This window comes from Sus scrofa, chromosome 15 (genome assembly GCF_000003025.6).
Source record: "Sus scrofa isolate TJ Tabasco breed Duroc chromosome 15, Sscrofa11.1, whole genome shotgun sequence".
Classification (NCBI taxonomy): domain Eukaryota; kingdom Metazoa; phylum Chordata; class Mammalia; order Artiodactyla; family Suidae; genus Sus; species Sus scrofa.
In genome coordinates, this window is record NC_010457.5 from 35,251,216 (window position 1) to 35,278,434 (window position 27,219).

The window sequence follows — 27,219 nt, forward strand, 5'->3', positions numbered from 1 at the left end:
AGAATGGCATGGAGGCTAGGCCTCTATGGCAGTAAATGTCCACTGCAGGTGGGTGCTATTGTGTGGGTGGAGATGTTTGACCATCGCCATGGTTACACAGCTAACAATCAGCAGAGATAACACCTGGACCTATGTCTGACCTAATGGTTCACTAGACTATTTGGTTATTCTAACTATTTATTATGGTTTTTCTAGACTATTTGATGAGTGAAATTTTTATTTCTGATCCTATAATGTAACAGTTTATCATCTTTGTCCAGTTTAGAGAGGACTATGCAGGCAGCAGTTTTAGATGGATTGCCTTCCACCCCACCCTGAGCTTTATCAAGATATAATTGACTTTCCTGGTGGATTGCACACTTCCACATGTTTTCCTTTTACTAACTAGTATCCTTTCATTTCATCTGGAAGACCTCCTTAAGCATTTTTGTAGGGCCAGTCTATTGGTAAAGAACACCTTCACCTCTGGGTGTGTCTGGAACATTTAGACTAATTGCTTGCAAGCATCAGTGCAACTCATTTGAATGGATCTCCTTTTAATTCTTTCATTTGCTTCATTTGTGTTTCCCTAGATCCCATGCTTTCCCTACTACTTGGAACACTGTTTTACCAGTCAGTTGTCTTTACTGCTACCTTTTGTTTCACCTCATTTCATTTGTAGCTTTTTCCATAATTTGTATGCATTTGCTTTCCCATATGTTTATAGATTGCAAACTCTATGGAGGCAAGAGAATTGCACTCAGCCTAGAAAAGGTAGGTAAAAATCTCAAATGGGATGAATTCATCAATGATCTTGGTCTAAAGAGATAGTCTCTCCAGATAGAGAGGAAAAAGAATTAATCAGAGCTATATTAATTCTTTACCTAAGTGGCTGAACATGGATTTGTCTGACTTCAAAGCCATTACTCCTTTGGCTATGACAAGAAAACTTTCCCTTTCCCACTATTGTTCAAAAACACTTTTGGGTCCAGACTTCTGTTAAAGCTAAATATTGTTAGGGGAGAGCAATTGGCAAGTACATGGTTTTGTTTCGTTATACTTACATAACAAATATGAAAGTTTTTTAATTGGTGGGCTTCATTACCCCCTTTATATCTCTCTACTGACTTGATATAAAAAATAAAGCTTACTGAAAATGGAATGTTTCCCATAAGACATCACTGCAAATAATCAAACTTACATCCTCCAAGGAAACCAACACAAAAAATCCCATTTAGTTTCCAAATTGTTTAATATGATCATCTTAATCAAGAGATTTCTTTCTCAAGGAGGAGGAGAACAGTTGATAAAAACTATTGATATAGTAACGATATCTATCATGGGCATTCCCAATTATCTATATAATTTCCTGCCACATATGGGTTTAAACAACGTTCTTAAATACAGATTAATGTTCTGTAATATTAGAATGAATTTCTTTACATTTCTTGCTACTTTAGTTAATAGCAAGATAATTACATTTGCTGGACAGTATTTTACATTTCACCCAGAATAAGGTAAATGAATGAAGCAGAAAATATATATTTGAGGGTGTGAGAATGTGTGTTTGTGTGTCTTTAGGGAATGGCTTATCTTTGCTTGCATTTTTCCCACTTAGATATTTGTTTTGTTCTTTGCACCCTAATTTCTACATTATAAAATCCTAAAATGAAGTTACACAAGTAAGTGTATTCTGAGCTCTCAAACTGAAATGATCTCTTAATTCCTCTGAGATTACAGTCTTAAAACTTATTACATTCTACCTACTATAGTAAGTAATTCCTACAAGATTATCCAACTAGACCTTGGGTTCCCCAAAGACAAATTCTGTCTCATTCCTTCTGGATATTTGTATGTACCCAGCACAGCAACCTAAAATAGAACATGCAAAGTAAATATGCTGAAGCAAGAAATGCATAAAGGAGGGGGGTGTATGTGTGTGTGTGTGTGTGTGGTGTGGTGTACTTCTTATCTTTTGAATTGTTTTGGATATCATGGACTTAAAAATTACTTTGAGGGACATTCATAGGTAATTTGCTATTGAATTTCACATTCTCCTGTTTATTATTTTTATGTATTATTATTATTATTGCTTTTTAGGGCCATACCTGCAGCATATGGAGGTTCCCAGGCTAGGGGTTGAATCAGAGCTATAGGTGCTGTCCTATGCCACAGCCACAGCAATGTGGGATCTGTACGGTGTCTGTGACCTATACCCCAGCTCATGGCAATACTGGATCCTTAACCCACTGAGTAAGCTCAGGGATAGAACCTGTGTCCTCATGATGCTAGTCAAATTCGTTTCCACTGAAACATGACAGGAACTCCTCATTCTCTTGTTTAGAACATCAAATATTTTTATTCTTCTGGGTCCCAGGCATAAAGTCCCAGGATAAATTTTATCTTTATAATTCATTTTTAAAAAATTGAGAGAAATTTGGAAACTTCCCTTTGCTGCTAATGAGAGTGTGGCAAATTGCCAATACCCTCTTTTTTTGCCATAGATGCCTGGAAATTAAAAATTAAATATTAATTTGGGTCTCTGCAATTTTATTAATCTCCATTTATAGTTAATTAATTCATTCCTCCTGACTTTCATTTCCTATTTCATTATATTATCCTGGAGGTCTTTTGTTCAAACAAGTCACTGGAAGACATTTGTAAACACAAGTGATGGATAAGTTTAATAAACCAAAGAATGATAACAGATCTCTGGGTCCATTTCACACACATAATGGCACAGAAAGCTTGGGTGGACATCCTGCCTCTTACACTCATCTTATATTGTAGCTTCTCCAGAAAACACACAGTACTTGAACAAATGCTCACTGAGGTGGCTGTAAATTTGAATTTTTATACAAGCCAACTCCAGCATCAACCCACTGAATACCACCACACCCTGTGGAATTTATGAAATGAAGCCAAGGTCTGCCCTCAAGAAAAACTTCCTTTCTCGTGAAGAAACAGCTTGTCTACAATATAACTGTTATTGTCAGTGGGGCAAATCCTGTACCCTGGGACCCCCAGGGGCTGGAGTAAGTAAGTGGGTGACCACCCAACATGGAAGGTTTCAGCCACCCCTAACCTCATATCCCATAAGACACCAAGGTTTCTACATTTCTTTCTTTCTTTTTTTTTTTTTTTTTTTTTTTGTCTTTTCTAGGGCTGCTCCTGTGGCATATGCAGATTCCCAGGCTATGGGTCTAATTGGAGTTGTAGCCACCGGCCTACGCCAGAGCCACAGCAATGAGGGATCTGAGCTGTGTCTGTAACCTACACCACAGCTCACGGCAATGCCAGATCCTTAACCCACTGAGGAAGGCCAGGGATCGAACCCTCAACCTCATGGTTCCTAGTCGGATTCGCTAACCACTGAGCCATGACGGGAACTCCTGGTTTCCACATTTCTATATTCACTTTCATCTTTTATTTTTCCTAAGCACACACAATTCTTAACTCTCATTTATAAAATATTCATAATTCACAGATTTAGTCAAATCATATTCTTTCTATTAGTACTCTTGGAGCTTACCTACTGATAAAGACACAATTGCAAGAAACTCATGAATGTGTACGTAATTTTAAATATTTCAATACATCGTGCAATACAGCATGCCACACACCCTTGTGAATTTGGCATAGGGCTTGAAAAATATAGATCCTTCTAGGGGCTAATGAATAGAGTTAGGCATATTTGTAGGGAAGTAATTGGAATGAAAAGTGTCGTCTGCTTCGCTCACCCTCTTCGCAGCAGTACTGAAATGGCTCTTGCCCGGCTGGGCTCTAATTACCACTAATTGAATGCTCTGATATTGGTGTGAAAGACCTCGGCATATTACATGAGTGCATCACAGTGCTGTTGCTTTTAAGGGAAAGCAACTTCCCTTTTCGGAGGCATCCATCATTTACAGATGTCTGGTCTACCCTTGATATCTTCCTGGCGCTCCCATTAGCGTTAATGAAAGGAACACTGTGTGGGAACAGTGAGTGGATGGGGAATTAATGTCATAATATGCATTTGATCACAAGCCACAGGTCCCACTGCTTTTCTATTGCCTCCTAGAAACTTGGGCTTTACAACAATTACAAGATGAGAAAAAGAAAAAGAATGTCATGCAACACCTGGGCCAGGAGCAGTCTCTTCCAGATGTACACAGCAGCGTGGGAGCAATACAGTCCATTCCATGCTTCTACTTTCCCACTTAAATACGGTGCCCTTGTCCCTCACTAGATTTTATAACTCTCGTTGGAGTCAAACACCGACAGACTCAGGTACAGCAAAATCTCAATAATTTATGTGATGTTTTAGGTCAGGAAAGAGTAGAGTAGACTGTAATGTGTTCTAATCTATTCTGTATATTGTATCAGAAGTGCCAGGAAAGTACTATTTTATTTCAATGGCTACTACAAGATGTGATAGAAACCTTGATGAAAATTAAGAGGCATCTGCATGGCTACAAAGGCTAAAGGAAGAGAACAAACAGGAAACATGGTTATTACTTCTGCTCTTAACTCACAGGATATGGTGTGTGGTATGGACTGAATATTTGTGCCCCCCACCCCCACTCCCACCAATTCATCTGCTGAAGCCCTAATGCCCAATGGGGTGATAATGGGAGGTGGAGACTTTGGGAAGTAATTAGTTTTGGATCAGGCCAATGAGGGTGGGGTCCATGTGCTGAGAATAGTGCCTTTGTAAGAAGAGAAAGGGACCAGAGCACTCTCCTTCCAGCCCTCCACCCTGTACCCACCTGAAAACACAGGGAAAAGACAATCATTTAGAGTTCCTTTGTGGCGCAGTGGTTAACGAATCCGACTAGGAACCATGAGGTTGTGGGTTTGGTCCTGCCCTTGCTCAGTGGGTTAACCATCTGGCGTTGCTGTGAGCTGTGGTGTAGGTCACAGATGCGGCTCAGATCTTGCGTTGCTGTGGCTCCGGCATAGGCCAGTGGCTACAGTTCCGATTCGACCCCTAGCCTGGGAACCTCCATATGCTGCCAGAGCGGCCCAAGAAATAGCAAAAAGCTAAAAAGCCAAAAAAAAAAAAAAAAAAAAAAAGACAGTCATCTATAAACCAGGATCCTCTCACAGGACCTGAAATGGCCGGCACCTTGATCTTCGGTTTTCCAGGCTGCAGAACTGTGAGCAATACATTTCTATTGTTTATAAACTACCTGATTGATGGTACTTTATTTTAGGAAAATAACCTGACTAAGACAGTGTGGTAAAGTATCTAAATTTTAGAGGCTGTCTGAATTACAGGCAGTCACGGGACACACCTAGTAAACACAGAGGCATACTCCAAAAAAACCATTTGCCTCTAATAAGGTAACTATATTCTCAGCCATCACTGCCAGAGTTAAAACATAAAAACCAGAGAAAGAGTGGCACACAGGGATCTTACACAGTTTATGTTATAGCCATGCCCAGGCTCTTTTAACCCCCAGGCTCATCAAAATGTTTTTACTCCCAAGTTATTTCTGTTTTCTCCTTTCCATAAAAACATAAGATTGGTTTCTTCACCATTACATGGTGCTTTACAGTTTATACAGCATTTTATAATAATGACCTGATGCCAAACCTTTTAGGAATGGTGTGAGCTGTGCATTATGTTATCAACCACTGGCATGTGCGGGAACTTCGCCATTAGGGGAAAGGAGCTTGTGCTGCCTCACTCATGTTTTCCTGTTCTCTCGGATCCTAACAGGCACCAGGAAGGGCTGCAGAGCATGCCCTGGTTTCAGATTAACGTGGGCTTTTACATGTGATGTGTTCCAAACAGTGTAAAATAGCTCCCCCTGTCCTGTGGTCAGTGACATCTTGAGATGACTAAAGCTTCTTTGCTGGAACTTTCTAACAACTGGCCCTGCGCCTCTTTGCTTGTGCTTTGCTTCTGCATTTGGGGCTATGGGTTCTCATTGCGTTTTTCAGTTCAACACAGTATTGGAAACAATCTCCTCCTTCTGCTAATTTTCTTCTGTTTACCACTCCCCAGGGATACCTTCTGCTCAACTATGCCTGTGCTATCCGTGGTTTTTTTTTTTTTTTTTTTTTTTTTTGAATAAAAATTCACTTGGGTTTCTGTCTATCCTTTTATTTTTTTTAAATAATGATTTTTACTTTTTCCGTTATAGCTGGTTTACAGCGTTCCTATCCTTTTTAAAATGTGGACAATTCAGTATCATCTACTCTCCCTAGATTTTTCTCTAAAGAATGGTGTGACAGTGGGGCGTGAAGGCCCAGCGAGCTCCTCAACCCTCTTGCACACTGTAGCCTGGCTTCTCAGAGACATAAGAGACCAGCTTCATGATCCTGCTGCCCCACAGCTGCTCCCCACAGCACTAAATCATCCCTGAAATTTCCACCGGGGTTCCCACAAAAGATGGCACCCCCCATATGGGTCCACACGACTACCCACAGCCAGTGTCACCCCATGTTAAACTATCCTGTGCAAACTATGACTTCCCCATAGTCAAAACTGCCCATCCTGTTGGTTTATTCCAATACCTTGCTGTTTGTGTTACATATGTGGAAATGCCGAGAGACCACCAGACAGAAAATGGTGTGAAAGTTATGCTGGGCAAGATACCTCCACAATATGGAATTCCCAAAGTTTTCCCACATAGAGAAAATGCAACCTTGTCTACTTCAATCTTTCAAAATTACCTTTACCAAATATGGCTCAAATTTTACATTTTGCAGATCAATTAGACCAGTAATGCCCCCTCTGACTGCTTGGTGATGACCTCCCCTGTCATAAACTCTCTCTTTGATTCTAAAGGCCCCCTGAAGAAAGACTGTTAAACAGTTTATTCAGTCATGCATTCAATTAACATGCAGTGGGAGCCTTTGATCCTACACAACATGCACTTGGCAAAGACAAGAAGACGAGTTGTTAGAAGCTCCTTCTTTCATGGGTCAGCAGGTTCAAGTGCACTCCTACAGAGAATACCTGATTTTATCTGCTAGGCTTCCTGTATATAAAGCTAGTCACTGTTAACCACAACCTGTGCTAATATTGGACTTTTCAGATTTAAATCCTGATCTGCATTTATGAGCTGCAGGGCATTGAGTGATTTATGCTACCTTTCTATGCCTTTGTTTAGGGGTAGAATTAAGTGAGCTGATGTACATGAAAGGCACTTGCAACAGTGGTTGGTACATAGAATCAATACACAGATCTTTTATTATTATTATTGTTGTTATTGCTATGATTACTCAATGAGAAGCAGAGTACTGACTCAGCATAAATTATTTCGCATTATTTAGATTTAGAAACTACCCATTTAGAAGGTCACCTGTCACTAAGAAGCACTACTTTTAAGAATGATTCTATGAAAGTATGGGGGACAAGGTGCTGCTGTGAGAGGCTAGGATCCTGGGATGTTTCAGAAGATGGAAAGACAGAAGATGGATATCTGCAGGAAGCTGGGGGCAAGAGAAGCCAATAATAGAAAAATGGAGAAAGACAGAAAAGCAGTGGGAAGATCACGATGCAACAGTGACAGTGACCATCATGATCCCAGAGCTTCCAGGGCCAGGTACAGAGCTGAGCCCTGAGTGCCCTGCCCTCCCCCATGTTTAAAATGACCTATACTGTCATCAGAACTTCACATGTGTGTATGTTAAGCTGTCCAAGTAAAGAGGCTTATGGAACTATGTTATGTGCCTAAACCTTGGAACAGAAAACCACCCATGCCTGCCACACCAACCTTTGTCAGTGGTGAGCCTCATCTTTTTCTTTTGCTTCTTATGGCCTCACCTGGCAGCTTATGGAAGTTCCCAGGCTAGGGGTCAAATTGGACTGTGTCTGTGACCTACACTACAGCTCACGGCAACACTGGATCCTTGACCCACTGAATGAGGGATTGAACCTGCATCCTCATGGATACTAGTCAGTTTTGTTTCCACTGTGCCACAACAGGAACTCCCTGATTTTTATTTCTGACTTTTCTTTTTTCTTTCCTGGATTCCTTTTACAACACTACTCTCAAAATGCATCCCACCTTAGGTCATGTACAGACCCCAGGAGTGCATTTTCATTACAAGCTCCATGATGACAGCCCTTTGCCACTGCAGCTGGGTTCTTCCCTTAGGGGACCTTTGAGTCATCTGTTGGGATAGTCAACTGCAGCTCTAGAGCATGGAGCGGTATCAGAAAATCCTGGTCTAAAACCCATCCATCTGCACTTGTAAAACATGATCTATGCAGTGATACGATACTGAAAAATCAGTGGCAAGCTTAACTTCAAACACCAGATTGATGTTCTTACTAAAATGTCTCACTTGTAACCGATGTCCTGAGCCAAATTCTCATCCATTACCAAAGCGAAAACATAGGGTACAGATGAGTAGTTGTTTTCCAATCTGGAATGTTTAATTTCAAACTGTTTAGTACCTTTGATTATAAGAGGATAAAGCTAGATAAAGAGATACATAAATATAGGTTTCTATAATGCAATATGGCATTGAATAATGACTAGGTCATTCTGAATCCTAGCCCTCTTAAGTACGATATCATGATTTTTCAGCAAGCTACATTAAGAAAAAATGTATGATAACCTAGTACATTGTTTTGACTTTTTAGTTAAAAATATATATAACCAGAGTTTTGATTTGAACAGACAGACCACCTTTTTTTTTCCCCAAGAAAACAATGTGTTTCTTTAGTTCTGGGCTCAGCATCTATACTATGGGTACACATATATACAAATGTTCGTGTGTGTGTGTGTGTGTGTGTGTGTGTGTGTTAGGCAAGTGCACAAAATAGAAGGAAGGAAGGAAGGAAAAAGGTGAGAAAGAAAGTTTGAATCCATGTTAGAAAATCAATACTTTATTTCAAGTTTTAGTTCAGTTCATGTTAAGTCTGTGAAAGTAACACAAATTAAAATTTGGTGATGACGGGATAGGTGGATTATCCAGGAACAGAAATAACAACCAAGGCCACTGGGTTGCTCTAGGTGCATTTTTATTACTGTATTCATGTTCTTAGAGCTCAAAACAGTCTTGACTTTATGTTACTCATGTGTGACTTTTCATGAAGAATCACACCCTAGACCCTGGGCTCCTCCAAACCTGGATACAGAGTGATGGATGTACATGGAGCCTCCCCTCCCTTCTCACAGCTGATGGTAAATTTGAAGGTACCAAGGAAGCACCGATGGGTTGTAAATTAAAGCCCCATTTTAGGCTTTAGGAAATTCCCCCACCATGTACAAGGCACATTTGCTGAGAATAAATGAATTTTCAAGCATGCATAGCTGTTTCTGTTCATTAGGGTTACGTGCTACATTGTTCTTTTGCTTTTTAATAGGAAGTAAATACATACAAAGCTTCTTGCCTGGTCTAACATACAGGTGTACACACACACACACACACACACACACACACACACACACTGAAATCAGTGCTTAAAAACTGCCCATTGCAAATGGTTCAACAGCTAAAGAAAATGTATACATCATTTGCTGGCTAGCTTTCCTTCTCAATAGCAACAGCTGCCCTGTATGGAGCAGTGGCCACTTTCTAGTATTTGATGCTCTTCACAAAACAAATCTGAAGAATCGCAAAAGCTCTGTAAGGGAGATATTAGGAATCTGACCTCAGCCTCCGGGAGTTAGTTCCTCCATGCTGTGAATTTTCCCTGCATCTGTCTGCCCCCAAATGTTTTTTTTTTTTTTTTTCTTTTCTAGTTCACTATACTTTCTTCCTCTGAACATCTTAAACCATGTATACTAGATTTTTTTTTTATTACTAACTTTACCCTAAAAATTCCCCTCTTTATAAGTCAGATGTTCCTCCTGGCCCTTTGCTGTTTCTTGAATTTCAGGTTAGTTTCCTATTCCTTTTCACCAAGAGTCCCCTCTAAAATCCAGATCACACAGCTGGGAGCTACCTGCAGAAAAAAGGAGGATCAGTTACCTGAGAAGGTCTTCCAAGAGCAGATCCATCCTAACCCACCCTGTTCTCTGAGACCGTGAGAGGAAGGGGTGAGTTGCAAAGGCCTCTGGGATCTTCCCTGCTCTAGCTGAGCACAGGGTTTCCTTATAAGTCATCCCCATATGGCTGAAAGCTGAATTCCTCAAAACTCTTCTAGAGTACTGATTAAAATGGAGATCACTGAACCCAAACAGTCCAGCTCTGAGCCCTGGACACTTGGATTTTTTACTGAAATATAGTTGACTTACAATGTTGTATTAGTTTCAGGGGTATAACAAAGTGATTCAGTAATTTTTCACATTCTTCTCCATTATAGTTAATTATAGGATATTAAATATAGTTCCTTGTGCTATACAGTAGGATTTTGTTATTTATCTATTTTCTATATAGTAGTTTGCATCTGCTAATTCCAAACTCCTAATTTATTCCTCCCCCACCGCCTTTCCCCTTTGGTAACCATAAGTTTGTTTTCTATGTCTGTGAGGCTATTTCTATTTTGTAGGTTCATTTTGTATCCTTGTTTAGATGTCACATATAAGTGATATCATATGGTATTTGTCTTTCTCTGACTTACTTCACTTAGTATGATAATCTCTACGTCCATCCATATTACTGCAAATGGCATTATTACATATGTGTATATAGATATGGTATAGGTTTATATGTGTATACACACACACACACACCGTATCGTCTTTATACATTCATCTGTCAATGGGCATATGGGTTGCTTCCATGTCTTAGCTATTGTACATGGTGCTGCTGTGAAATTGGGGTGCTTTATCTTTTCTAATTATAATTTTCTCTGAATGTATACTAAGGAATGGATCACGTGGCAACACTATTTTTAGTTTTTAAAGGAATCTCCATACTATTTTCCATAGTGGCTGCACCAATTTACATAGGAAGGTTTCCTTTTCAGCAGCATTTGTTACTTACAGAATTTTAAATAAGTTCCCAGCTTAAAGTGGAAGTTCTAAGATCTCTGCACAGCCATTTGCAAATTCCAGGGGCAGACTTTTCTGGCTCTCAGTAAGTCCATTATTTTTCTTTCTCTTTCTACTCTCTGATCAATCGGTCTTAGAAATTCTATGTGCCCTGCTCATAGAATGTTGTAGTGGTTTATTAGCTCTCCTTTCTTCTTTTCCCAATCCATCTAACATACCAAAATCGCCTTTATTTTCTGGAAGCACTGTTTTTCTTACTTCAGCACATATTAGAAATACAATAAATATTTTATCAAGAAAAAAATGGGGCTTGCCATAAGGTATTTAAGTTATCTCTTACTGTTCTATTGAAACAATGGATTGCTTTTTCTCATATCATCGACCATTTCCTGTGCTTTGCCAACACCTGTAATTTTGATTTCACACATCCCCTGCCTAAAATACCCACACACATTTTCTGTCTAGACCCTTTCCATTCTCAGAGCCTATGTCAAATCCCATTTTTCTGGAAAATATTCTTTGATGACCTCACTGGGGAATTATTTCTCTTTCCTAAAACTATGACTGCTCTCTACCTCGATTGCTGATTTGTCATTTTTCATACACAGCTTGATAATCATGGTGGTTATGGTTTACTGAGTATCTTTGCACCACATTCAGTGATGGGTTCCTGTCCCATATTTCAATCTTCACCATCAAGATAAGTATAATTAACCTCATTTTACAGCCAGGAAACAAACACTCTGGGAGTTTGAATAACTAATTCAAATGACCTAGCTACAGAGAGGAAAACCATATTTCTAACCCATCATCTCTCTCACTCCAAAGCCAACATTCTTTGACCAATCTGAATTGGGCTACTAAGGACTCTGCTGGCACACAGAAGAGAAGATTCTGCAGATGGATAAAAGAGATTGAAGAAACAGCAAGTTGGTATCAAGTCGCTATCAGCTTGAGGTATAAAATGGAATGTAAATCTTTCCAGGGCTCCAGTCAGGCCAGTATCCGTGATGCATCAAGAAGCAGAGACTTTTCTAAACCACAGACTCAGGTGTTAATCTATTTCCCACCAAACATGCTTCCTAGTCAAATGCGTTTGGTGAACTGCCACCTCCTATAACTGACCTTTGAGTCATTCCACCCAGCAGGATGCTTAAAGACTAAGAAATTTTTGGCCAAGGAATCAGTTTAATCTTTTATTCCAGTGTTCTCCAAAAGAATTCAAAACTATTTTATTTTCCATGCATGAATGGAATCCATCAATAGCCTAGAAAGAGGCTACTGCTGCTGAAAATGTTTGGAAGGCACTGAAATACTGTATTTCTTTCTCTTCTGACCCTACCTCTCATCCCAGCGGTCAACTCCCCAGCCAGACAGGTTCAGCTAATTAAATCAGACTCTCCAAGGAGGGGTTCCAAGTAATTATGATGGGAAACCTAGACTAGAAGCTCAAAGATGAACCCCACCTTTCTGAAACAGCCCCATTTTTCACCAGCAACCTATTATAAATTTTTATTTTTCAACAAAGACCAAAGAGCTTATATTCCCATACTCTGAAACACAACTATGAAAACATTGTTTACTTTTCAGAAAAAATAGAAATTGTTATTAACAATAATGATTTCCCAACTTTACTGAGGTATAATTGATAAAACTGCATAGGTTTAACATGTACAACAAAATGATTTGATTTACATATGTATTATGAAATATAATATTTACCAAATTAAGGTAATTAACATATCCCTCATGTTACATGGTTCTTTTCTGTGGTGAGAACTCTTAAGATCTAGTCTCTTTCAAATGGAAAACTGTATGGAGGCTCCTCAAAAAATTAAAAATAGAATCAGCATATGATCCCACAATTCCACTTTGGGAGTATAAGACCAAAAGAAATGAAATCAGCATCTGACATATTTGCATCCCTGTGCTTGTTGCAACATTATTCACAGTAGTCAAGATATGGAACAACCTAAGTGCCTACCTATGCATAGATGGATAAAGAAAAGGTCTCTCTCTCTCATACACACACACACACACACACACACACACACACACACACACACACACTGGAATACTACTCAGCCACAAAAAGAAGGAAATTCTACCATTTGTGACAACAAAGATGAGCCTGGAGGGCATTATGCTGAGAGAAATAAGTCAAAGAAAGGCAAATACTATATGATATTACTTATATATAGACTCTAAATTAAAAAGCAAATCTGTAGAACTCATACCACATAGAGTAGAATGGTGGTTGCCAGTGGCTGGAGGGTGGAGGAGATGGGGAGAATGTTGACCAAATGGCACAAACTTTCAGATGTAAGATGAGTAAGTTTTGAGAATTCAATACAAAGCCTGAGGACTCTGGTTATAATACTATATGGCATGCTTGAAGTTTAATCAGTTATTATTGTAATCATCTATTGTCCACTCCGTGTACCAGCTACAGACACCATAGACCCTTACTTCTGGGTTTGATCCATAGAACTGGGGTACCCATACCACCTGGGAGCTGGATGGAAAGGAAGAATCTCAGAGCCTTCCTCAGATCTGAGTCAGACTCCACAGTTTGAGAATATCCCAGGTGATCCATACACACAGTAAATTTGAGATGCACTGGGCCAGCATTTGTTCCAATTTCTGGCATGTGGTATGCATTTTAAAAATCTGGTAAGAAATGCACGTATACTTCAGTACAAATTCTACAGTTATCACATTGTAGTTTTACTAAGTTGTGTACTTTTAGTGGTATAATGACCTGGAGATGAATAGCACTTGGATTTTCAAGAAATTAAATGGTGTATATGGTAATAGCTCTAAATATTAAGAATGACTTACTGTGTTCAAATACATTCTTACAAAACAAGTAGGGGCCAGCATTTAGTTCTAATTTTCCTTTGAAAGCAATATTATTATTGCAGTTTTATTTTCATAGAGGTACAGAGCAAAGATAAGGCACAGTCTTTGAAACTTTAGCATTGAAATGATGCTTTAATAATTAATAAAAATTGAAGACTATTTGCTGAAAATAACCCTTTCAAATTAAATACAGGTTAAAAACAAAACTGGGTTTTTTAAAACAAGATTTTCACTTCAAAAGATTAGCATTGTGTCCTAAGGTAGAACTCTGAAGTTTCCATGGCACTGTTTCTAGAAGGATAAACATGAAGCTAGTTGCAGAATTTGATGACCCTTACAGGCGTTGTGCTGAGCACTTCACAAGCCACCCCTCATCTGCTCCATTTAACAAGGCTCCAAGGTCAGTCACAGCCATTTCCATTTTACACACAGAAGTCTGGGTCTTACAGCAAAACTGCTCTGGGCCATCAGCTTACAGGTTGCAAAACCAATACTAGAGCTCAAGTCTAAAGAGTCTGACTCAGGAGTCTCAGCTTAGCTGCTACCCCAAGCTGCCTGCTGACAGAGAGAGGAGAAGAAAGAAGTCACCACTGCCCCAGCCAGTGGTGGATAAGAACTGCTTCTCGGAATGGCAGGTCCGGAGCTGATGACACAGATACATGGGCATCTCTCTTGGCCTACAACCACACAAGCAGTTGCAAGCAGATGGCATCCACAGGATGCAGCTTTCTTATCCAACCAACAAAACAGATCACTTAGGAGATTTCTCAAGTTCCAGCAACTCTAAAGTTTGCAATTCATGAAAACAAAAACCTCCCAAATATATACATTTTAAAAGATACGCTGGATTATCATGCTTGAAAGAGTTTCAAATCAGGATGACTTAAGCACTTTCATCTATTAAAATCAAAAGATGGGAGATATCAACATTTCTAGCCACTCTTCCCAGACAGGAACCATCAGGCTCACATGCTCTGTGCCCAGAGCATGAGGAAAGCCAGGCAGTAAAGTGTTGCATTTGTCAGAGACGTATGGAACTGCACAAAGTCACCTCACTCTCCTGACCAGTCCTCCATGAAATAATACAAACTTTAAGAAGAAAGGGAAAATTAGATATTCAGAGTTTTAAGAGACACTTTAAATGAATTATCACAATGTATGCATGGAACACCAGGACTTCCAAATCGGCTGATTTGGGGAATAAATGAAAGTCCACAACCATCCTCTGAGAATGACTAAAATAGAATTGACACCATGGCCTCTGAAAAGGCAGTGTGTTTTTAAAAGACAAATTTATTTAAAAGTGTTAATTTAATTGTAATTTTGTTTCCTGGACAAAAGACAACATACAAAAAGAGAGATGTGTGACTACAAAAAAAAAAAAAAAAAGGTATTTTGTATTTTGTGAGATGAATTTATATTCCCAAAGGGAATTTTTTTTCCCATTGCCTGCAACATAAATAATTTACAGGGAACATATTTTCCAATTAAGCCAGGTTAAGTGGTGGTGGGGGGTTTTCATATGACAAGAGAAAGATGACAACAGAGTTGAAGATTCTGAACCATGGTATCTGCCCTGATTTGACATAGAACCATACTCTGCCTGCATCTGATCGGTTCCATCCTTAGGGACCAGGAATCTTTGGTTTCTCTCTTTGTTAGCCTTCAGTCTGGTTATTTTGCATGTAGTCCTGGGATAAAATCCTACACAATATCCATGGTGACCACAATTAAATAAACTATATACATTTCCAATGTTCAAAATATTGATTAAAATATTTTTTAACTTCATCAACTGTATATATTTGAAATACTAAATGTGGATTTCAACCAAAAGGAAAGCTATCAAAGATGAACTACTATGAGGACATTTCAGACATCTATGAAGAAATAAGAATGTGAGGCACTTCTGGGGACTCAGTGGCACTGGGGCGCCACCAATGAACCCATCACGCTCCTTAAGATGGAGACCACAGCACGCGGAAATCCTTACCTTGAGCACGTTTGCCTGCTGGTGAATCAGACACAGAGGAACTTCAAGATTCAAATATATCCACACACATAGGATACCTGTTCACTTATATGATGCTTGCTCCCATAGAAAACGCTAAGGTGAATACATTACAGTAGGTTTGTGCAATGCGATTATCATATTTAAATTTAAGATGGAAAACATGAAAGAAAGAAAACCAATTATTTCAGTTGGTGGTGATGCAGCAGTACTCTACCGTCTTCTCATCCTTATATCTGAATAACGCTGGTGTCCTCCCAAGGTAATGTGACCGGGTTGAATTGTTAAGAAGAGGGAGCTCAAGGTTACAGAATCAGTAAGACTGGAAATAGCCACATGTTGGGGCTGTGAAAAAGGAAGAACTTGATGCCACCAAGTTCAGTAGTAGAGAAAGCTGAAATCAGGTCTGTAGGTTGGTCAGTCCCAGTGTTTGTTTCTTGGTTTCCATAATGATTCTGAGGTTGCATAAAGTATGATTATGAGGGGAAGCTGGGTTGGGTGATACAGCAACTCTCTGGTTTTGCAAATGCCCTGTGAAATTATTTCAAAAGGAACAGTTAATAGTTAAAATGAGGTGGGAGGGGAGGGGGCTTCCTTTCTTATTCTCTGGGCAGGTGAGCAGAAGGATTGATTTCAAGGCGCCTACTGCACTGTGTCTGCCTCAATAATCCATCCTCATTAGAAATTAAATATACACCAAGTCAATTATCAATTAAGTGACAAGCTGGGTAAACACCGCAGGTGTTAATTGACCCTTCAAGGGTTCTTTGGAGCTCACTGGCCTTCTCCAGTTCCTTTGAAGTTCTGTTTTGGCTTCAGTGAGTCACTGATTAGATTGATTTCACAGTGAAGTTGTGCCTGGTTAATGGGAACAAAATGAAATGTAGTTACACAACATTTTTTTTTTGTCCTCTCAGGTGTAATTCTGCACCGTCTGGACAGGCAAAGGGTAGAGTCATGCTGTTTAGTGAATGACTGAACTTAAGCCTGAAAAAACAAAATCACAGAGTAACATATTTTCTATTGGTATAAGAAGTGAGGGCTGACCCTAATCAGCCAAGAAGCATTCTTGCACTTCTTATCACCGGAGTTTTCCAGAAAGGGAGATGATGTAAGTCATGCTACTGGAGTTCCTTCTCTGAGTGTTTTATCATCCATGTATCACCATAAGCACTTTGTTAATTTATTGTCAGTTAAACTGGGCAGCGTGGACCTTCCAAGTGGATGCTGGTTCCCTGAATGAATGTGCAAGAGACATAAACATGTGCCAAATTGAGGACAGCAGTGCTGTGTTCACTGTGGCAAACTGAGGGTTGCTTGCCAGAGTAAGGGGAGTCCAGGCTAGATGGCACGGTGGGCCCTGCTATGAAAAGGCTTGAAGGATGTGCTAAGGCATTTTGGTTTTATTCTGGTGGCCTGAGGCTCTGTCAATGAAGGTTTTTAAGAAAGTGATGCATTTAAGTAAATCTGGGGTCATGTTTGAAACACACTTACTAGTCCTTGCTTTCTTTGTTTCTCTCCTACACGTACTCCCTATCACAAAATGAGTGGACAAATTATTCCCATTATATGAGTGTATATTTTAAAGACAGTAAACTCTCCCGTTCTTGCTTCCTGTCAAGACTCTAGGTTCCTGATCCCTTTAACCACCATGTCTTAATTTAGAAATCTTGGTAGCTTAACTCTGAAATATGATGGATTTTCTTCTTGATATTTCTGGAATTAGGAGCTAGGTGGTACCCCATCATAACACTTTAGAAAGAAAAAATGTGTGGCTATCCTCATGCAGCTAACCATACTTTTCTTTCTTTTCTTTTTTTCTTTTTCAAACCCTCCCTCCAACCCCCTGCATATGGAAGTTCCTAGGCTAGGGATGGAATCCAAGCCACAGCTTTGACCTATGACACAGCTGCAGCAACACCGGATCGTTTACCCACTGTGCCTGGTCAAGACTGAACCCCCACCTCCACAGAGACAATCCAGGTCATTAACCCAGTGGGAACTCCTAACCATGCTTTTAATTGCAGGAAAAATCATAATTGCTGAACCATGTTGCAAAGGCAGCGAGCCACGCCAGTCCTCTGTTAAAGGAGGGTATTGACGGGAGGCCATCCTGGCTAAAACTGGATTCCAACTAGTTAAAAAATTTCAGCCCATCTGATGTACACTGAGTCGGTGAGGCTTAAGTGATGACCCCCTCCACGTTTAATACACGGATAATTTGGGGGCCTTACATCATCCACCACTTTTAGACTGCCTCTGCTGTAGTCATGGCAACCTCTACATAAAGCAGAACTGAGTTGGTAATTTCACTCCAAATTAAATGAAAATATGGCTAATCCTATTATTGTTCTTAACAATTTTCCAAATAGCTTCTTCTCAGAGTGCCCTTGCTTGTATAGTTATCTTTTAAAAATAGATTATTGAAAAATTATATGTGTTTGTGCACTCTCTCTGCTCACAGCCATTACCATTGTCCCACTCTCACCGCCGTGTAACCTTGCACCTCAGAGGACACACATCCACCTACATCGCCACTTTGGGGATAGGTAAATCTTTTAAATATACTGATTTAGCATTAAACATTTCAGAGGCTGTCACTCTCAAATTGTGATTAAATAATAGCCTTTTCAAGATAAGCCATATTATGCATTTGTATATAAGTCTTAGGTAATTCAAGGGATTCTGTTCTGTATTGTATATGTGCCCATGTATATTTCAATAGTGATTCTGCAAAACTATCTTTCCCTTCTCAGCCTCCACTGAAGAGTAATTGGAAGATGACTGCTCCATTTAAAAGTGGTCCTATGGCTGTTTCAAGATATTCCTCTTTGTAATTGTGATAAACACTACATTTCACCCCAAAAAGATCTGTTGTCCCTAAGCCTGATGCAGCATGTGTGCTAAATTGCTTCTCAAGTGGCCCATCTCCCCTGTGGTGGCACCTGCCCAAGACTTTAGGGTCCAACCCTCAGTCCTGGAACAGGAAAAAGGGAACTTCCTGACAGGCCATTAGGCTCAGGCCTGACTGTCCCACTGAGGAGACCATCTTACAGAGAAAAGAACATGTCATTTGGGTTCAGAGGCCCCCTCAGCTTTGCTACCCCTTGTTCTTCTTGCCTCTAGCTTCTTCATCAATAAAGGGTAAATATATGAATGAATTCCCTCAGGGCTTTTGTGCCAAGACAATAGGATAATGCAAATCATCACAAGAATATGATTATCAATACAACTCTCCATCTGTCTGACAATGGCTATTGAAAGAAAGAAATCATGAACCATCAGGGAATCCAATTATGAGACAAGAAGGTACACAGGGTCAAAGTCTCACCAAGAGCTTTTCCAAAGACTGCACAATTGCTTCCAACTGGTGCTTGACCATCAATCCTGGCGTTCTGGCAAATACCAAGACTCCAGAGAGCTAGAGAATGTCTTCCAGGTGAGGCCCAGACACTGGAAGGCAAGGGCGAATTGTCTGGCTGCCATGCCAATGTTTTCCACGTGGCCATGTGACAAGGATGGGAGCTTAAGCTCTCAGGCCCCACAGGCTGATGAGGCCCCACCTGGCACTTCAGACAGACCCAATTTTAGCACGCTTGTGACCCTGTCCACACACACTTCTCCGAGTGTGATATTGAAGAAAGTGGGGACATGTGACAGAGATGAAACAGAGAGAGGAGAGGATACTAAAGAATCAATAGGGGTGAGAAAAGAAGAAACATGCAAAACCCAGTCAAGTAATACCATTTACTCCTTCAGGGCCCTCATGGACACATGTAAAATGAAGGAGGCTGGCCTCCTCGGGGGTTGGGCAGAATGTGTGTGTAGGAACCATAGACCTTTTTCAGGACAGTGTTCCATATTGGCTGGCTTCTCTGTTCAGCATCCCTATTTTTCTTGCAAAACTGAGATGGTCATTTTTTTCACCTCAGAGTTCCCTTTCTTACATGAACTAAGTCTGTTTGGCAAAAGCCATCCTGATGATGGATTCTATAGTCATGGTCCAACATGCCTCCCTTTGTTCTCTTTCCCCCATGCTGACGGCTCACCATCCAAGTGATGTCCATGTTTTCTAGAATCTCTCACAAATAAAGCCTTTAGCATTAATCATCTACTTTTTGGAAAATCAGTCATCATATATTTTTCATTGCAATGATTTTCTGAAAATCAAAACAAGGTAATTTTAAAGCTAGGAGAGTACTGCATCACTGAATCTCTTACGGTGATCGACAAAGAAAAGACAATCAGGAGATGTTCAGTGAGTTAATTTATAAGCTCATTTATAGAGCCCTTTTTTATATAAGCAGTTATAAGATTTGCCCAAGGTCACAAGGATGGTTTGTGAGAGAACTTGGAACAGAATCTAGGACACGCAGCTCTCAGTTTGGTATCTGTTTCCACTAGCTCTGATGTTAGAAAAAGTAAAATAAATATTAACATAAACCAACCTTGAATGTTTAAATTGTACTTCATAAAATAAGCAAAATGGTTGCCTTGCTCAATCTAAAAGTATTGTTCAGATGAATGAAATTGAAAACAAAGATCATAGAGGAAGTGGTTATTTTTCTCTTGATCGAAGTAACATTTAACGTAAGGACAGTGAAACTAGTGAAAAAAAAATGAATCTATAAATACAAATCCTCTGCTTTAAATCTTTCATTTAGAAAATAAAATTCAATATTTACAATTGCTTTAAAACAGGTGGTCTAATTTACAACATGTTTCAGGTTAGATGTTTTTATCCTTCAGTCTCTGTACTAAAATGAAAACTTAAACTAGAAAGATACTCTAAAATCACTCATTTCATCTTCTCCTCCACCAACCCATAAATACTTCCTCTCTTCCAAATTAATTTCAACTTCCAGATTTAAGCTTCCTTCTAGTTCAAGACCTGCAATGTACAACTACTCTAGTTTTTAAAAAGCAAAGAAATTAAAAAATTAAAACAAAACAAAATCTTCAACCCATAAAGAATGACTTAATTTGAGCTAGAATTTTAACATCTATTTTAAGCCTTTAAACATACTCTTTGAATTCTTCCTTTTCAGTTGTACATATAGACACAGCTAAAGCTGCTCTTGCCAGATACACTATAAATCAAAGACTGCAATGGATCAGATCCAGTTTTTTTCTGTCTCTACTAGCATACACACCAGAGAACTGACCATTAGCTGACCAACTTTATGCGTGTATCAGATTAGTATTTATGATTCACCTGAGACCCTCATAGGCCGTTATATGATTTGGTGCAGCATCTTCAAAGAGGAAACACAATATGCAATCACACATCTGCAGCAGAGGCAATAAATGATTGGTACCATGACATTTTAAAATCTCCACCATCTAAAAATATCTGTTCACACCAAATCAGCTCTACATCAAATCCCAAAACCAACTTAGCTCACTTAGCTCTTATCTTCTGTGTCACTTTATAAGAGTCCAAAATGAGGACATGGGAAGTTTCAATGTCCAAGAAACAGCAAATGTCTCCAGTTCCAAATACCAGCACAAAGACATCTTAGAAATTTGGAAAACAGTCACAATATTAGATGACTTTTTAGTGGCCAAAAGAGCAAGGCAAGGCAAAAGAACACCCAATTTTCTGACGTCTGTTGTAGGATATGGGTAAGGGCATTTCCTGCCCAGTGCTTACCATATGGACGGTGCTTCGGTTCCGCTGATCTCTAAGAAGTCATATCCTTCCTCAAGCTGAAAGTCAGTGAAGACCAAGGCAATGGTGTCACCAGGTTCAGCGAGAATGGTCCACGTACAGTCTGCATTGTTCTCATACTCCGAAGGGAAGTGAGGGCTGGAGATAGAGCTGCTCGTTCCCCGTAACGTCCCGCCACAAGCTCCCTCAGCTGGAAGGGCCAGATGCAAAGAAAACATGCTTGAAAATGGCCACAGACACAAGTACATCTACAAGGTGTAACTCTGGATAATTGAGGCACTCAGTATAACAAGGGGTTTCTTATGATTTGTTAGTTTAGTTCTATGCAAAGACTTAAAACATGTACCAATATCATCACATTGTTAACTGAATTGCAGTAACAGAAAGAACTGAAATTGCATCTTCTCTAAAATCTGGAATGTGCAGTTACTATACACCTGATATTCACAGTCAGCTTTATAGGATTTTTAAAGATTTTCTCTGAATCTTGGAAGACGGAAAAAAGTTGGCAATTTATCCTTCACTTTTTGATACCTGGCTTTGAAAGTACAGTGATCTTAAAAGAAGTTGTCGCCCTAATCTTTATTTTCTGTAGAGTTTGGAATATGCACTTGGTTTTGAATTTCAGATAAGTTCTTGACTAATATGATAACAGAGACACATCAATCCATAAAAGTGTTCTGAGTAGGAAATAGTTGCATGAAAACTTAAAATGGATTATCTTGGAAAAGTGACAAGGAAAAGGTCAGTAAGATAAAATACGTTTAGGGTATAAATTAGTACTGGAATAAATATTACTTTGAAGAGAAATGGATCTTGTAACATTTTCCACAGAGTTAAAAAAATTATATAATCATCGATTACAAAATGTTTTATACAGAGTTAACTATATATATATTGGGTAGATAAATATTGGACATGTCTATAAATAGTGTTCTTCTCTCTTTCACTCAATCCCTCTCTCCTTCCTTCTCTACTTCCTTTCTTCCTTCCCTCTCCCATCATATAATCTTAGCAAAAAGTACAAAGTTGGGCCTCTGTATCTGCAGGTTGTGCATTCATAGATTCAACAAAAAACAGATAGAAGATATACCCCCCACAATTCCAGAATGCTCCAAAGAGCAAAATTTAAGTTAGCTACATAAAGACACTATTTACATAGAATTTTCATTGTATTAGATATTATAAGTACTCTAGTAATACTTTAAAGTAAATGGGAGGACTGGGTGTGTTATATGCAAATATTATACCATTTCATATAAGAGACTTGAGAATCCATGGATATTGGTATCTGCAAGGGTCCTGAAACCAATCTTGTCTTGATACCAAGGGACAAGTGTATTTAGCAATTAGGGATATCAGTGCTGCAATTTGAGTGATTTATAGTGATATCTCACACCAAGATAAGGAGATTTGCCTTTGGCAGCTAGTGCAACTAGACAGCTAGACAAGATAACTTGGAACAGATATATACACTGATTACTGAAAATAGCTGTGTATATAAATGTATCACACACTTAAATATATAGATACCTCTATAGTAATATAGTTTTTTATATACAAACATATCATATATATGATCATTAACACATAATATATGATATAATTCTATTTCGTATGTAGGTTTTATTGATATAATTTTATTATACTCTATAAAATTAAGTCATCTCAATATATTAACAGGTGCTAAACAACAGAGTCACGGAACTTGTATAAAAAGATAAAATGTCATAGACAAGTAAACTTTAAGTTATCAAATTCAATGCTGGGGTTGGATGATTAAATGAAATCTATTCATTTAAATCTGAGAGTCAAGAATGCACAAAAGCTCTGTAACAACTCGCTGGCAAAAAGCCTTCTTTTTACAAGTGTTCCAGGAGAAAAACTGATACCAAATTATTATGGAGTTTTGGAACTGTAACCTATGCCCTGAAGCATTGTTTATTATTTTAAAGACTTATAAACAGATATATTTGTGTGCATAATAACAAACATAAACTAAAAGTGCATAGGAAAAGAAAAATACTGGGTTCTTTGGGAAAATACCTTGGCAGCCTTGACCAAACAGAGGTGATATTAAGCCTATCTGACAAGAGTTCACATGCACCGGCACCACATATCAACTACGGACCTCAGCTGTAGCTCCAGCACAGAGGCCTGGGGTTCCTGCCCTGCAGCCTTTATCCCTTTGGTGGCTCAGTTATTGGAAGATCTGATGACTTGCAAAAGTTATATATGGAGCTGGGGTGAAATGGTTTTTCCCAGACTCTAGGAAGTGGAGTCAACTGATACATGAATATTTGATCAGCTGATAGAGCTGTGTGGGTATCTACCAGCTGATTTCAACCTTGCTCAAATCACCTGACCACTCAGCAAAACATCTCCATTCTGTTTACCATGAGGATGGTTGAACTGGGTAACATCTCCACTGTCACTGCTACATCTCCTACTTTAATCCAGTAAGAGAGAGTTGAGACACTCAGTCGCTAGATTTTCCTAGGACTTCAGGTGAGGATGTGAGCAGATCAAGAAGGGCCATACTTTGGCAGGCTAGAGAGTAAGTTCTGGCTCAGCAATTCCACATGAGACTGGAGAGACCATCACAGGCACAGCCAATTGGAACAATTTTTTTTTTTTGTCTTTTTGTCTTTTCTAGGGCCGCATCCCAGGCCAGGGGTACAATGGGAGCTGTAGCCCCGGCCTACGCCAGAGCCACAGCAACTCAGGATCAGAGCCACATCTGCGACCTACTCCACAGCTCAGGGCAACGCCAGATCCTTAACCCACTGAGTGAGGTCAGGGATGGAATCCGCAACCTCATTGTTCCTAGTTGTATTCATTAACTACTGCTCCACGACAGGAACTCCTGGAACAATTTTTATGGCAGCTTTGCTGGGGATAGGAGTGGTGGCATAAGGAAGACAAAAAAGAATAGAAAATGAAACTAAAGAGAAAGAAAATATAAGAAGTTGGCAGCGATGAACAACTATAATTCTCCAAGGCTGCAATCACCATTGTGTTTCCTCTGGTAGATATTTCAATGACTGTAGATTTTAAAATGAGTAATAGTTAGAATTCCATCAGGCTAAACAGATGCAGGATGCATTATAATTCTCACTGCAGCATTTCATATAAAATATTACAGATCACCATAAGATAGTCTGATTGATGATATCAAACAAAACAAAAATAATTCATACCACTTATTGGATAAAAACTTCAATGATAGGAAACTGTATTACAGAGTGAGGTAATATGTATGTGTGAAAGCATCTGCAATGGTGCTTCAAATATTTCTCCAACAGAACATTGTAACTTTCAGTTTCTTCCCTAGTTTTATAATAAAATTTTTTTTCTAAACTATAATATTTTATACATCTGTGCATGTAATAACATGAGGATGGGTAATGTATTCACCATTTTAGACTGGGGAAATGTTTCTTAAAAGAAATTAATGATTTCATGTTCAGATTTATGCAAATCTCTAAGTAGAATAACAGTAAAGGTAAAACAATAAACATTTTTCAAAGCACATTTGACCTTAGGAAATTTATTAATTAGTTAATATTGGAAATCATTTTAGTTGTGAACTTATCTTCTAGGCTGGCCACTAAAGATGTTAAATTGCATTCTTCCTAATATATCACTTAATGATAAAGCCTTGGCTGAACAGAAAGGAAGCCTCTCTCCTTAGAGTTTAGGGTGTTATAAGGACCCACATAACATGGGAGGTTTATGGGAGAGAAGTGTATTAACAGACTGCTTTGGAATAAAAACACAAATTTGGAGTTCCCGTCGTGGCGCAGTGGTTAACGAATCCGTCTAGGAACCATGAGGTTGCGGGTTCGGTCCCTGCCCTTGCTCAGTGGGTTAACGATCCGGCGTTGCCGTGAGCTGTGGTGTAGGTTGCAGACGCGGCTCGGATCCCGCGTTGCTGTGGCTCTGGCGTAGGCTGGTGGCTACAGCTTCGATTCAACCCCTAGCCTGGGAACCTCCATATGCCGCGGGAGTGGCCCAAGAAATAGCAACAACAACAACAGCAACAACAACAACAACAAAAAAAGACAAAAGACAAAAAAATAAATAAATAAATAAAAAAATAAAAACACAAATTTGAAACTCATTTAGAAGCAGCCACGTAAAAAATGCATAGAACATCAAAGTGTTTGAACTCTATAATAATGGGTAAATTAGCAGGATAAAATATACTGTATTATTTCAAATAATATATTATCTAAGCTAAACAGAAATAATTAATGTTACTGAAACAGAAGAAACATTAAAGTAAACCAATATACCAATATATATTTTATTCAAAACAAATATATAAAAATAAAATTCAAAACAAAAATACAACACATGAGAAATATTTCTAATACTATAGCAAAGAGATAATGCATATACAAGAAGGAATTTCAGAAAGAATAAGTAGAGGACAAGTTTTAACATCTTTTATCAAAGGTATTAAAATTAAAGCAATAGTGAAATACCTAATGTTTTAAAGTATAGGACAAAAAATACAATGGAAAATACCTAAGGGCAGCATTGACAATTATTCTCCTTATATTGATGTATACTGATATGAAACTTTAGGCAATTTGACAATATACATGAAAGATATTATAAATGTATAATGTTCATTCCTCAACAAGTTACTTGATTTTGGGTCTAATATTTATTGAGAACATTTTAGGTGCTTTATTCTGCACAAGTTCTTTATATGCACTTTTTAATTGAATTGTTTCAAAAATATATGAGAAATTGTTGCTATTAACCCTATTTCAGAGTTGTCAAAAGTGATGTTCTGGTTGTTTATAAAAAATGCACAAGGGGAATGTTAAGGAAGTCATCAAATATGAACATGATCAACTAAGTAGAATTAAAATTAATCCAGTATAAACACCCCATTGCAAAACATTTTAAAAAGTTGACTTCTGCTTTGTGCCAAAGCAAACCAAACTGAACTATATTAAGGCATATGTTTACATTTAATATTTAGACTGTATTTTAAAAATATAGACTGTCGAAGGTATAGAATATTTGAAATAACTGGGGCATTACAATAATGAGATATGAGTGATTTAAAGAAATTATTTAAGGTTTATAAATAAATAGTTCAATAAAAAATTTCCTGAGATAAAGGAATGAAATTGTAAATGCCTTATTATTATGTATGTAGAACTTTGCAGAATTAATATTTTCCTGAAAGGGTATTTTATATCTCAGATACTGATAAACTATATATTTAAAATATACCAGGGATGCTATTATTGTTGTTTTAAAATAAATTCTGCCATGTACATTTTTGGAAAGGAAAATCGCTTATGCAGTAAAAAACAAACAAACAACAAAAAAAACCTAACCTATATATTATTTATCTGAGTTTTGGTGTCAATTTTATAAAATAGAGGAGAAAAAATAATTTTATAGCAATACACAATTACCATGTAACTACTGCTGCTATAAAAGAAAGCATACTTGTTTGGGATGTTCCTTCTTTCCACAGAATACCACAAAGAATACAGCTCTGCAATACGTTCTGGGTTCCAATAAATTCTATGAATTACCTTGTTTGAAGGATTAAGATGATTAGCCTTCAAAGTTTCAAACCTATAGGTATATTCATTGTACTTGCCAAAAATTAAAGTAGAGGCATGTCTGAAACTTTGAATATATGTGCACAGTGCAGTGGTGCACATGCCCTCTACCACCTGTTACAGACACACAAAGTACCTCACAAGACTCTTATTCCAATAGCATGGTGATGATAAATTACATTTTATCACATATGCTGCCTTATTCCTGCTTCA

At 38.5% G+C, this 27,219-nt stretch overlaps 1 protein-coding gene across 1 annotated transcript in view; it reads right to left on the minus strand.

The window, feature by feature from the left end:
• CSMD1 (CUB and Sushi multiple domains 1) overlaps nucleotides 1-27,219 on the minus strand; it is a 1,882,041-nt gene that overhangs the window by 889,494 nt on the left and 965,328 nt on the right. The window contains 1 exon segment of the mRNA XM_021075826.1: nucleotides 21,392-21,599. Coding sequence (XP_020931485.1) covers nucleotides 21,392-21,599 — 208 coding nt within the window.